This window comes from Prionailurus bengalensis, chromosome C1 (assembly GCF_016509475.1).
Source record: "Prionailurus bengalensis isolate Pbe53 chromosome C1, Fcat_Pben_1.1_paternal_pri, whole genome shotgun sequence".
Classification (NCBI taxonomy): Eukaryota; Metazoa; Chordata; class Mammalia; order Carnivora; family Felidae; genus Prionailurus; species Prionailurus bengalensis.
Genome location: NC_057345.1, coordinates 83,532,768 through 83,547,967, shown reverse-complemented (window position 1 = coordinate 83,547,967; position 15,200 = coordinate 83,532,768). Strand labels below are relative to the sequence as shown.

The following is a 15,200-nucleotide window of genomic DNA, read 5'->3' as shown; positions in this document are numbered from 1 at the left end:
AGAGTACCCAGCTTCCTACACTGCAGAGTTCTCTACCATTTCTTCAAAGTTATTTGTAAGAGGTAGAGTGCAAAGGTGACTTCTGAATCATTGCTTGATGTTGGCTCAGCCTGTTTTCAAAACCATGTTTGTGTATTCGGTGATACATGCCAGTGCATTTGGGTTTTTTGTTTGTTTTTTTGTTTGTTTAGGTGTTATGTTTTCTTCTTCACTTTCTCTATTTTTCCACTGCCTTTCTGAGAGTTTTCACAGCATCTATACAATATCTTCCCAATTATTCTTTTAATGCCAGCCCCCTTCTATTAAAAAGCCTCAATGAAATACTAAACCCTTAGATTGGACATCAAAATCTTCCACAATTTGGTCCAAATACATCCAAAATATATCTTCTAATCATTTCACATGAGTCAATGAACAACTCTAGCCAATTGTCCAAGTCATTATGCCAAGACATATTCTGAACTTTTAAAATTAGTCACTCATGTCAGTCCAGCATAACTTGTATGCCACGCCCTCTCATCTCTTAGTCTTGTCACTTCAGAATCACTTTGATTGCCACCCACTTAAAGCAGATTCTAAACCTCATCCTGAAGTGACTTTTCACTCTGCTACGAAAACATCTCGATGTCATGGAGCTTATGCTCCCCTTTTCTTTGTTTCCCTTTTCTTTTTTCAAATCCCATTGTGCCTATTATTTAAGAAATATTCAATGATTCTTAGTATTTTTTAAATGTCATAATCTCCTACAGTTTTATTTTGATATAAGAACTGTACTTGGAATCATGAGTTGGTTGAAGAAATACTAGACAGTTTTATTGTCAGTGATATGCTGTGATAGATCAAGCCTCGTGCTTTGACAACTATAGCAAATCATGAGCCTTAAGTGTAATTTTAAGTGTTTTATTTGTTGTATTTTTTCAAACATATCTTTTTTTCTTCTTGGATCATTGTTTTACATGCAGTCTTAAAATTCAATTTGAGGATCATAAGATAATCAGTATTGTTGTGGAGGATCCTTAGTCATTTAATTAGGTTCTGTTCTTTCTGTGTCCTCCCCTCCAATATCCTTAAAAGTAATATACAATTGACATTTTTTTCTCATGATAGTGTTTTTATATTACTAGGACACTTCTAATTATGCAATAGGATTTTTTTAGACAGTCAGCCATTAAAGAGCTTATCAAACTCAACACCCCAAAAATTAATAAATTAAAAAAATGGGCAGAAGACATGAGTAGATATTTTTCCAAAGAAGACATACAGATGGCTAACAGACACATGAAAAGATTCTCAGCATCACTCATCATCAGGAAAATACAAATCAAAACTACGGTGAGATGCCCCCTCACACCTGTCAGAATGGCTAAAATTAACAACACAAGAAACAACAGGTATTGGCAAGGATGTGGGAAAAGGGGAATCATCTTACACTGTTAAAAAAAAAGAACTATCATTTGATCCAGTAATCACACTTCTGGGTATTTATCCAAAGAACACTGAAACACTAATTCGAAGGGATATATGTACCCCTATATTTATTGCAGCTTTAAAAATTTTTTTAATGTTTATTTATTTTTGAGAGAGAGAGCATGAGTGGGAGAGGAGCAGAGAGAGAGGGAGACACAGAATCCCAAGCAGGCTCTAGGCTCTGAGCTGTCAGCACAGAGCCTGACGTGGGGCTCAAACCCACAAACCGTGATCATGACCTGAGCCAAAGTCAGATGCTTAACCGACTGAACCACCCAGGCACCCCTATTGCAGCTTTATAAACAGCCCAATTGTCCATCGACAGATGAACATTTGGTATGTACACACACACACACACACACACGCACGCACACACAATGGAATGTTATTCAACCATAAAAAATAGTGAAATCTTGCCATTTACAATGGATGGATCTAGAGAGTATAATGCTAAGTGAATTAAGCCAGTTAGAGAAAGACAAATGCTATATGATTACACTTGTATGTGTAATTTAAGAAAGTAAACAAGTGAACAAAGAAAAAAAACCAGAAAAAACAAAAAATAGAGTCTAACTATAGAGAATAAACAGATGTCTATCAGAGGGGAGGTGGGGGGGAGCATTGGTGAAATACGTGAAGGTGATTAAGAGTACACTTATCTTGATGAGCATTGAGTAATATCTTAAATTGTTGAATCACTAAATTGTATGCCTGAAACTGACATAACACTGTTAACTATACTGGAATTAAAATTAAGAATAATAAAAAATCTAAGGGGTGCCTGGCTGGGTCAGTCAGAGCAGTGTGTGACTCTTGATCTCAGGGTCATGAGTTTGAACCCTCCATTGGATGTAGAGATTGCTTAAAAAAATAAATAAAGTTTAAATAAAAGTTCAAACATCTTAACTTTTAGATTTGTGTGGAGTAGGAATGCAAATTTTTTTCTGTTCAGTATAAAAGATAATTCTAAGAGTTATGTTTTATTGCTCTCCAGGATACCGCCTGGTTTTGTATCTAATCTAGCAATTTTATTTATAATTTTTATTTGTAATTTAAATTATTTACTTATAATTTAAAATTATAAATCAGATTTATTTCTTTATTAAATCCCCTATATAATTTCCAGTCATGTAAGTGTACTTTTAAAAATGTAACACTTTATTGAGATAAATTCATATCTCATACAATTTGCCAATGTAAAGTGTACTATTATTCAATGATAGTGAGTATATGTTCAGGAATGTAACTGTAATCCCAGTCAAATTGAGCATATTTTTATAATCCCAAATATCCCAGTAGATATTTTACATTTTTTCTCAGATCCCTAGCCCTAGGCATCTACCAGTCTGCCTTCTGTTTCTTTAGTTTTGCCTATTCTGGACATTTCCAATGAAAATGTCCAAATGAAAACATAATTTGTGATCTTTTGTGAATGGCATCTTTAACTTAGCATAATGTTTTCAAGGTTCAGCTATATTTTAGAATATATCATCACTTCATTCTTTTTATTTCTAAATAATATCTGATTATATGGATATATCACATTTTTTAGCCCTTCATCAATCATGGGCATTTAGGTTGCTTCCATATTTTAGGTATTAGGAATAACACTACTTTGAACATTAATGTATGAAATTTTATATGGACAGATGTTATAAATTTTCTTGAGTGTACACCAAAGAATGGAATTGCTGAATCATATGGTAACTCTATTTTTAATCTTGCGAGGAACTGCCAAACTATTTTTCAAAGCAGAGACACCATTTTTCAATCCTGACAACATTGTATGATTGTTGCAATTTCTCCACATCCATGTCAACATTTTTTATTGTATGTCTTTTTGACTGTAGCCATCCAAGTAGGTACTAAGTGGTATCTCATTATTTTGACAAGCATTTCTCTTAAAGCCAGTGATGTTTAGCAACATTTATGCTTATTGGACATTTGTATATTTTTGGAGAATTGTTTATACTAAACCATTGTTCTTTTTTAAACCCTTGTTCATTTTTTAATTGAATATCTTTTTATTAGTGAGTTATAAATGTTCTTTATATATTCTAGATGAAAATTTCTTATCATATATGATTTTTTCCTCTTCTGTGGGTTGCCTTTTAACTTTCTTGATGGTGTTCTTGGTAGTATAGAAGTTGTAAATTCTGATGAAATTCAATTTATCTGTTTTTCTTTTGTTGCTTGTGCTTTTATTGTCATATCTAAAAACAATGGCCTAATCCAAAGTCTTAAAGATTTATTCCTATATTGTCTTCTAAGAGTTTTATAGATTCATCTCTAACATCTAGATCTATAATCTATTATTAGTTAATTTTTATGTATGGTGGACTAGAGATCAACTTCATCCTTTTGCATATTGATATTCAGTTATCACATCATTTTTTGAGGAGAATATTCTTTCTCTATGGAATTGTCTTGGAACCCTTATCAAAAAAATCAGCTGTACATAAATATTAAGGCTCTATCTAGACTGTCAATTCTGTTCTATTGGTTTGTATGTGTATTATTATGCCAATGCCACAATATCTTCTTTACCATAGCTTCATAATAAATTTTGAAAATCAGGAAATGCAATCCTTCCATGTGTGTTCTTATTTTACAGGGCTGTTTTGCCTATTCTGGTTCCTTTGGATTTTCATACAAATTTGAGGTCAATATGCCAATTTTTGCAAAGAAATCTGCTAGGATTTTGACAAGATTGCTCTAAGCTGTAGGTCAATTTGAAGAGTATCGTTATCCTAGTAATAAGTCTTCTAACTCATAATCGTGGGTCATGGCTGTCTTTCAATTTATTTAGGTTTTCTTTAGTTTCTTTCATCATTGTTCTATTTTCAGAACATATGTTTCACACATTTTTGGCAAATAAAGTCTAATTTGTATTTTGATTCTCTTATTAAATAGAATTATTTTCTTGATTTCATTTTTATTGTTTTATACGTTTTGTGTAGAAATACAGTTGAGGGGCGCCTGGGTGGCACAGTCAGTTAAGCGTCCGACTTCAGCCAGGTCACGATCTCGCGGTCCATGAGTTCGAGCCCCACGTCAGGCTCTGGGCTGATGGCTCAGAGCATGGAGCCTGTTTCAAATTCTGTGTCTCCCTCTCTCTCTGCCCCTCCCCCGTTCATGCTCTGTCTCTCTCTGTCCCAAAAATAAATAAACATTGAAAAAAAATTAAAAAAAAAAAGAAATACAGTTGATTGTTGTGTATTGATCTTATGCCCTATAAACTGGTTATAGTCACTATTAGTACTGTATTGGTCAGGGTTCTCCTTGGAAACAAAATGAACATATACATATTCTTGCTCTCACCTTTTTTGTGCTATTCAGGTCTTCAATGGGTTTGTTCATGTCCACTCAGTTGAGTGACAATTAGGGAGAGCAGTTTACAGAGTTTACCAATATAAATCCTAATCTCATATGGAAATGCCTTCACAGTGTTTATGTGGAAATCCTAATCTCATATGGAATGCCTTCACCCCAAATTAATGTTTAATGTGGGAATCCCATAACAAAGTCAGATTGACACAAAATTAAGCATCACATTGCTAATAATTCTTTAGTGGAATTTAGGATTTTCTATTTACGTGATCACTTCATCTACAAGTAGAAATAGTTTTACTTCTTACTCTCCAATCTGAATAGCTTTTACTTCCTTTACTTGCCAAATTGTTTGATAAAACCTCTGTTCCTGTGCTGGATAGAAGCACATCCTTGTATTGTTCCTAATCCTAAGAAGAAAGCTTTCAGTTTTCAGCATAAAGAGAGATGTTAGCTATGGTGTTTAAATAGATATCCTTTATTCACCTCTAAAGTGAATTAGTGGCTTTCTCTTTAAGGTCTGTTGTGAGTTTTTATCATGAGGAATGTTGGATTTTGTCAAATGCTTTTTCTGCATTTTTGGAGATGATTGTGTGATTTTTGTCCTTTATTCTATTGATGCAGTGTATTATATTAATCGATTTGGAAAGTGATAAACCAACCCTGCGTTCCTGAGATATATTCCATGTATATATTTCGGAACCATTTGTGAAGAATTGGTATGAATTGTTAAATATTTTGTGAGTTTAGCATTTAGGCCCTGTCAGCCTCAAATGCTCTTTGAATCACCTTTACCATCTTAATGATTCCTTATTTATTGAGTGAAGTAAAATTTTTGAGACATGTACCTTCTGAATGTGTAAGGGTATCCTGTGTTAACTTTTGAAAATTATACTTTGTTGGGATAGTGTTTTACTATTAGCCTCTATCAGTGACACCAGCAAAGGCTTTCACAAAGACAGTGTTAAATACGACCAAATTGGAGGAAGAAACAGGTTAATCTCTTAAGACAAAAAGACTCTCACCTTATAACAACTTTTCACTGAATTGATGGAAACATAAAAACTAAGGGAAATATTTTTAAAAGTCATCTAATAAATTATAAAGCATAATTAGTGAGCTAGCTACATGCCCTTCAATTTATACTGAAAACAGCTTTTTGTGTTTTACATAAAGATGCATACTATATCTGAAAAATAATACTGCAACAAAATTTTATAATCTATTAGGTAATCACCAGAATTCTTTAGTATTAGAGTATGTCTTGGTCCTTAGGAATATGTGGCCAAATATATGACTTTGAATCCTGCCTCTGTCAATTTATATGATCTATGATCCTTTGGCATATTATTTACCCTTCCTACCTCAGTTTCCTTATTTATAATTTGAATTTTATTACACATTCTTATTATGTATTCAGAAAAAGTGTATTGAAGAACACTTCTTATGTGTTAGACATTGCTGTTGGTTGCTAAGGAGACACATTGAATAAGACAAATACTGTTAAACTGCCATGAACACTATTAAAACCATGCATTAAGACCTATTTTTAAATGTTTTATTTAGTTATGGAATGTCAGTTTGATTCTTTTTAAATAGATCACAGTATTCTGGTTATATTTTTACTTGTTTCTTCTATTTTGTTTGTCTATTCTTTGTCTGAATTTTTCATCAAGATTATTTTAAAGTCTTTTTCTTCAAACTCCAGCTTCTGTATCAGATGTGTGGGTCTGCTTGATTGATTTATTTTTACACTGATTATCAGGTATTTAATCCTGTCTCATCTCATGCTTAGAAATTTTTGATTGAGTGTTGGACACCTTATATAAGATGATTGATGATAAAGATTAAATAAAGGCCTGGCAACTTGCTGGTAATGTACTGAGGAGTCAAGAAATAGTTAAGGTTATTCTTGTTGTTTATTATCATCAGTATTTTATAGCCTCTAGGAATTTATATTATGACGAAGGTTGGACATGGAAGCGATGTGTGTGTTTTCCAAGACTTTCAAAAATATTTTAAATAAAGCAAAAGGAGAAATAAACACATTAGCTCCATGTAGTTAAATGCATTATACCATATCTTCTTTTAAACCATATTTTTACAGAAGTTTTATATTTACAGAAAAGTTGTGAAGATAGATAGTACAGAGAATTCCCATATGGACCTGCCTATTATTTTCTCGATTATTAATATCTGATATTAGGATAGCACATTTCTTACAATTAATGAAACATTATTTATATGTTATTGCTATCTAAAGTCTATGCTTTTTTTGGATTTCCTTAGTTTTTACCTAGTGCCTTTTTGGGAGGGATCCAGGGCCCTGTCCAGAATACATACATACGACAATTAGTTGTCATGTTTCCTTAGGGTTATCTTGAGTTTTATATTTTCTTAAAATTATCCTTATTTTTTTAATTTTTTAATGTTTATTTATTTTAGAGACAGAGACAGAGCATGAACGGGGGGAAGGACAGAGAGAGAGGGAGACAGAGTCTGAAGCAGGCTCCAGGCTCTGAGCTGTCAGCACAGAGCCGGATGTGGGGCTCGAACTCACCTTGAGATAATGACCTGAGCCAAAGTCAGAAGCTCAACCAACTGAGCCACCCTGGTGCCCCCAAATTATCCTTATTTTTGACGTACTTGACAATTTTGAGGAATACTGGTCAGGTCCAATTCTTACTTTTGATTAGAGAAAAAAATACTTCCAAAATATTCAATTATTCATTCTTAGTAAATAATGATATAGTTGTACAATTTATGAAAAGTTGTGTTCTAAAAACTCTTGATAAAATGAATAGGGTTCTAAGTTATTCTGTAATAGTCAAATGTGTGGAAGGGAGTAATGAGAGATGGCCATGTCAAGGTCTGGTCCAGGAGTGCCTGTATAATGAGTTTTATCTGCATCTTTGGTTAATAGTATGTAATTAAAGGATGATAATCAATATAGAGAGTCATAACACAGAGTCTCTCTGGACAAGCCAGATGAAAGAGTGAAAGAGGGCTTAGATGCTTTTAATTTAGTTAAATTGAGGATAAGCTTTTTGTTTCTTTGTTTTTTAAAGTTTTAAGATTTAGGCTTTAAGTTTGTTCAAACAATCTACCAAACTTACCTTTGTTAAACATGAAAAGAATAATTCTTGTCAGAGTAGGACTAGGTGCCTTGTGAAAGAAAACTATTTACAGAACATTTATTTATTTTTAAAAAATGGTTATTTATTTATTTTGAGGAGTGAGGGAAGAGACAGATGGGGGGTGGCAGAGAGATGGGAAGAGAATTGCAAGCAGACTCTGAAATATTAGAGCTCCCCACATGCCCCACAGGGTGCGACCTCACGAGTTGTGAGATCATGACCTGAACCAAAATCAAGAGTCCAGTGCTTAACTGACTGGACCACCTTAGGTATCCCTACAGAAAATTTATAATTTAAATTTCAGTTTTCAAAAATTGATTAATTTTGCATTTATTAATACACCATATATTGAATGCTCCCATATGTTAGGTACTCTACTAGTGATTACCTGATATTTCTTCATGGTACAGAGTATTGGAACCTCTGTATCTTATATATGTTTTAATCTTCACTTCAATTACCTAATAAAAATTAGGTCATATTTCCAAGGTGTTAAATGTGCACTGTTAAATAATTAAATTTTATTTTATTTTATTTTTGTAGAACTATTATGGAGCTGCTAAGATGATTTTTTCTGACAACCCACTTGGTCTGACCTGTGGAATGGTATGTCCAACCTCTGATCTTTGTGTGGGTGGATGCAATTTATATGCCACTGAAGAGGGACCAATTAATATTGGTGGATTGCAGCAGTTTGCCACTGAGGTATGTATGCTGTACATATTGTTTTTCTTTTCACCCACCCCTAAAGCACAGAAATCTTAACATAACTTTAATCCTTGGTGCTTTATTGATATCCAATAATTTGTTTTAATATGAAATTTATTGTCAAATTGGTTTCCATACAACACCCAGTGCTCATCCCAACAGGTGCCCTCCTCAATACCCATCACCCACCCACCCCTCCCTCCCACTCCCCATCAACCCTCAGTTTGTTCTCAGTTTTCAAGAGTCTCTTATAGTTTGGCTCCCTCCCTCTCTAACATTTTTTGTTCCTTCCCCTCCTCCATGGTCTTCTGTTAAGTTTCTCAGGATCCACATAAGAGTGAAAACATATGGTATCTGTCTTTCTCTGTATGACTTATTTCACTTAGCGTAACACTCTCCAGTTCCATCCACATTACTACAAAAGGCCATATTTCATTCTTTCTCATTGCCACATAGTACTCCATTGTATATATAAACCATAATTTCTTTATCCATTCATCAGTTGATGGACATTTAGGCTCTTTCCATAATTTGGCTATTGTTGAGAGTGCTGCTATAAACATTGGGCTACAAGTGCCCCTATGCATCAGCACTCCTGTATCCCTTGGGTCAATTTTTAGCAGTGCTATTGCTGGGTCATAGGGTAGGTCTATTTCTAATTTTCTGAGGAACCTCCACACTGTTTTCCAGAGTGGCTGCACCAGTTTGCATTCCCACCAACAGTGCAAGAGGGTTCCCGTTTCTCCACATCCTCTCCAGCATCTATAGTCTTCTGATTTGTTCATTTTGGCCACTCTGACTGGCGTGAAGTGATATCGGAGTGTGGTTTTGATTTGTATTTCCCTGATGAGGAGTGACATTGAGCATCTTTTCGTGTGCCTGTTGGCCATCCGGATGTCTTCTTTAGAGAAGTATCTATTCATGTTTTCTGCCCATTTCTTCACTGGATTATTTGTTTTTCCAGTGTGGAGTTTGGTGAGTTCTTTATAGATTTTGGATACTAGCCCTTTGTCCGATATGTCATTTGCAAATATCTTTTCTCATTCCGTTGGTTGCCTTTTAGTTTTGTTGATTGTTTCCTTTGCAGTGCAGAAGGTTTTTATCTTCATGAGGTCCCAATAGTTCATTTTTGCTTTTAATTTCCTTGCCTTCGGGGATGTGTCAAGTAAGAAATTGCTGCAGCTGAGGTCAGAGAGAGTTTTCCCTGCTTTCTCCTCTAGGGTTTTGATGGTTTCCTGTCTCACATTCAGGTCCTTTATCCATTTGGAGTTTGTTTTTGTGAATGGTGTAAGAAAGTGGTCTAGTGTCACCCTTCTGCATGTTGCTGTCCAGTTCTCCCAGCACCATTTGTTAAAGAGACTGTCTTTTATCCATTGGATATTCTTTGCTGCTTTGTCAAAGATTAGTTGGCCATACGTTTGTGGGTCTAGTTCTGGGGTTTCTATTCTATTCCATTGGTCTATGTGTCTGTTTTTGTGCCAATACCATCCTGTGTTGATGATTACAGCTTTGTAGTAGAAGCTACAGTCTGAGATTGTGATGCCTCCTGCTTTGTTCTTCTTCTTCGAAATTACTTTGGCTATTTGGGGTCTTTTTTGGTTCCATACGAATTTTAGGATTGCTTGTTCTAGCTTCGAGAAGAATGCTGGTGCAATTTTGATTGGGATTGCATTGAATGTGTAGGTAGCTTTGGGTAGTATTGACATTTTAACAATATTTATTCTTCCAATCCATGAGCACAGAATGTTTTTCCATTTATTTATATCTTCTTCAATTTTCATCATAAGCTTTCTGTAGTTTTCAGCCTACAGATCTGTTACATCTTTGGTTAGGTTTATTCCTAGGTATTTTATGCTTCTTGGTGCAATTGTGAATGGGATCAGTTTCTTTATTTGTCTTTCTGTTGCTTCATTATTAGTGTATAAGAATGCAACATTTTTAATGTGATACACAGCTAAAGTGTGTTTTATACCATAAATAATATTGTTATTCAACAATGACTACATAAATTAAACTTCGTAAAACCATATGTCAAATTAATTATAATCCCAGAAGGCTATTAAAATACTCTGACTGAAAGTTATATAAATAAGAGGATCTGAAAGTAAAATTTATTCATTAACTTTACTTTGTAATGTGGCTGGACACCCCATTATAAAAAGGCTATTTTGCCTGACTCTTTTTCCTGAAACTCTCTTGAATCCTTATAGCTTGAAATAATATGTCAGTATTATTTTGTGATTTTTTTAGTAATAGAGGTTGGGGAATTTTCAAAACCCTGACACTGAATAATATTCTTTAAAATTAAATTTTATAGACTTTTAGAATAGAAGCAGGTGTGTTATTTGGATACTAATTTATAAGGAAATAAAATGAAAGTATTTTTCACCATCACACAAGTTTGAGTCCTAGCTTTCCCTTTTATGAATCCTTTGAAAACAACTGATTCTCTGGGATACTTTATGCTTTCTGGTGTCTTCCGTTTGGAGTCAGCTACCAGATCATTTTCCATGTATCATTTAAATGACCAACTTACATCAAGGTTACAGTAAGATTGTATAATCCTTGTGGTCCATTAGCTAGAAGGCCAAATTAAATGCCTTCAACACTAGATTGTTAGTTAATGACTTTCCTATCTGGTTTTGTCAATTTCAACACAACATATTCTTTCCTTTTTGGACCTTTCACATAATATCTTTCCAGCTTAAGTCTCACTTTGCTTTTAGTAATAAATCAAGGTTACTCCTTCTCTACTTTCTGACAAGTCAATTCTAATCAAGGGCTCTTGGGAATGAGAAAATAGAAACAGTTTGTTGTGAGTTGTTGCAATAAATTATTGGACTTAATTTCTTTTCTTACCAAATTCAAAATTGTATTAGGCTTATCTTACCATTGTGTGGTATGATCTTTACAACGGAAGAAAATCCTTAGTTGATGGAGAAGATTAACTTGAATTCATCTACATCTTTCTTTGAGGACTCATTGTTTCTTCATTATAGCAGGACAAGCTTTCAAGGATGTCATAAGTGAAAAGTCACACAGTGTGTACATGAACTAACACTGCATTTCAAAACAAAATGTGTTAAAATAATATGGTTACTTTGTTGGTGACCTGGATGATAGAGAGACAGCATTCCTCTGAGAACTCTCACTTGTTTTTTTCCATTGAGGTATAATTGACATGCATTATTATAACAGTTTCAGGTGTACAACATAGTGATTCAACATTTGTATACATTGTGAAATGATAATTACAGTAAATCTAGTACCATCTGTCACCATACAAAGTTAATGCAATGTTATTGACTATATTCCCCATACTATACATCACTTCCCATGACTTACTTATTTTATAACTGGAAGTTTGTACTTCTTGATCCCCTTCACCTAGTCCTTGCTCTCAGCACCAGTTTGCTCTGGTAACCACCAATCTCTTTTCTGTATCTGTAAGTCTAGGTTTTGTTCTGTTTGTTTTGTTTTGTTTTAGATTCCATGTGTTAGTGAAATCATGTGGTATATGTCTTTCTCCATCTGACTTATTTAACTTGGCATAATACTCTCAATATCCATCCATCTTATAGCAAATGACAAGATTTCATTCTTTTATATGCCAGTAATATTCCATTGTATAAACATATTACAGTTTCTTTATCCACTGATTTGTTGATGGACATGTAGGTTGTTTCCATATCTTGGCCGTTATGAGTAATAATGTAATGCACATAAGGTGCATATATTTTTGAATTAGTATTTTATTTTTCTTTAAATAGTACCTAGTAGTAGAATTGTTTGATCATATGGTAGGTCTGTCTTTAGTTTTTTGATGAACCTCTATAATATTTTTCATAATGGCTGCACCAATTTATGTTCTCACTAACAGTGCACAAGGATTACCTTTTCCACACATCCTTGCCAACACTTGTTATTTTTTTCTCTTTTTGATAATGGCCTTTCTGACGTGTGTAAGGTGGTATCTCATTGTGGTTTGATTTTCATTTCATTGATGACTAGTGATATTGAACATCTTTTTATATGCCTGTTGGCCATCTGCATTTTTTTTGGAAAATATCTATTTGGATCCACTGCTTATTTTTTGTATTTTTTATAAAGTTTATTTATTTTAAGAGAGAGAGAGAGCACGAGCAGGGGAGAGACAGAGAGAGAGGGAGAGAGAGAATCCCAAGCAGGCTCTGCACTGTCAGTGCACAGACCAACATGGGGCTTGAACTTATGAACTGTGAGATCATGATCTAGGCTGAAACCAAGAGTTGGATGCTTAACTGACTGAGCCACCCAGGCACCCCTGCTTATTTTTTAATTGAACTGTTTGGAGTTTTTTGTTATATAATTCAATATGTATGCTTTATATATTTTGGATATTAATCCCTTATTGGATATATGATTTACAAACATCTTCTCCCACTCAGTAGATTGTCTTCATTTTGTTGATTTTTTTTTGTTTGCTATGCAGAAGCTTTTTAGTTTGACATAGTCTCTTTTGCTCATTCATTTATTTTATTTTTGCTTTTGTTTCCTTTGTCTTTTGATTCACATCTAAAAATAAAATCATTCAGGTCAATGTCAATGAGTTTGCAACCTATGTTTTCTTGTAGCAGTTTTATGCTTTTGGTCTTACATTCAAGTATTTAATTCATTTTGAGTTTACTTTTTATATATGGTGTAAGAAAATGGTCCAGTTTCCTTCCTTTGCATGTAGCCATCCAGTTTTTCCAACACCTTTTATTGAAGAGACTGTGGTTTTATTTTGGGGCTCTCCATTCTGTTCTGTTGATATATGTGTCTGTTTTTATGCCAGTACCATTTTGTTTAGATTACTATAGCTTTGTAGTATAGTTTGAAATCAGAGACTGTGATACCTCCAACTTTGTATTTACTTCTCAAGCTTGTTTTGGCTATTGGGGGGTCTTTTGTGGTTTTGTATTAATTTCAGAATTATTTCGTCTAGTTTTGTGAAAAATACCATTGGAGTTTTGATAGAGATTGCATTGAATCTTTAGATTGCTTTGGGTAATATAGGCATTTTAACAATACTAATTCTTTCAGTCCATGAATATTAATATCTTTCTGTTTGTGTCTTCTTCAGTTTGTTTCATTAATGTCTTATAATTTTCAATGTACAGGTGTTTCCCCTCCTTTGTTAAATTTGGTTTTAGGTATTTTATTCTTTTTGATGGGATTTGGATGGGATTGTTTTCTTCATTTCTTTCTCTGGTAATTTGTTATTAGTGAATATAAACAACAATTTTTCTTTTTTAATTTTTTAATGTTTATTTTTGAGAGACGGAGTGTGAGCAGGGGAGGGGCAGAGAGAGAAGAAAACACAGAATCTGGAGGAGGCTCTATGCTCTGAGCTATCAGCACAGAGCCTAACATGGGGCTCAAACACACGAACTGTGAGATCATGACCTGAGCTGAAGTCAAACACTTAACTGACTGAGCCAATCAGGCACCCCTAAACAACGTATTTTTCTATATTAATTTTATATCCTGAAACCTTACTGAGTTTATTTATTAGTTCTAACAGTTTTTTGTTGGAGTCTTCAGGGTTTTCTATATAGTATTGTGTCTTCTGCAGATAGTAACAGTTGTACTTCTTTCTTTCCAGTTTAGATGCTTTTTAGTTCTCTTGCCTGATTGCTGTGGATAGGATTTCCAATACTAAGTTGGATAAAGGTGGGAAGAGTGAGCATTCTTGTCTGTTATGGTCTTAGAGCAAAAGCTTTGAACTTTACACCATTCAGTATGATGTTAGCTGTGGGCTTGTCAATGAGACCTGTAGTATGTTGAGATACATTCCTTCTATATGCATTTTTTTAGAGTTTTTATCATAAAAAGTTAGAGAACTTTATGGAATACTTTGCATTTATTGAGATGATCATATAATTTTTATTTTTCAGTTTGTTAATGTGGTGTATTTCATTGATTTGTAGATGTTGAAAAAATCCTTGCATTTGTGGGATAAATGCCATTTGATCACGATGAATGATCCTTTTAATGTATAGTTGAATTCAATTTGCCAATATTTTGTTAAGGATATTTGCATCTATGTTCATCATAGATATCAACCTGTAATGTTTTCTTTGTGTGTATCCTTGTGTGGTTCAGGTAACAGGGTAATGGTCACCTCCTGAAATGAGTTTGGAAGACGTTCCTTCTCATCAATTTTTTTGGAAGAGTTTGGGAATGATATGTATCAAAGTTTTCAGTGGTTGGTAGAATTAACCAGTGAAGCCATCTGATCCTGGACTTTTGTTTATGGGGAGTTTTCTGATTACTGACTCAGTGTCCTTACTAGTAGATAGTCTGCTCAGATTTTCTATTTTTCCAGGATTCTGTTATAAAATTATGAGTCTCTGTTAATTTATCCATTTCTTCTAGCTTGTCCATTTTGTTGGCATACAGTTCATAGTAGTCTTATGATCTTTTGCTATTTCTATGGAATCAGTTGAAACTTCTCTTTTATTTATGATTCATTTATTTGAGCTGTCTCTCTCTTCTATTTCCTTTTTTTAGTCTATTTCATTTATTTCCACTTCG

The 15,200-nt window shown here is 33.9% G+C and overlaps 1 protein-coding gene across 1 annotated transcript in view; it reads left to right on the top strand.

Annotated features, from left to right (window-relative positions):
- The window catches only part of DPYD (dihydropyrimidine dehydrogenase), an 862,317-nt gene that overhangs the window by 223,314 nt on the left and 623,803 nt on the right, over nucleotides 1–15,200 (top strand). Inside the window, 1 exon segment of the mRNA XM_043575643.1 lies at nucleotides 8,478–8,639. Coding sequence (XP_043431578.1) covers nucleotides 8,478–8,639 — 162 coding nt within the window.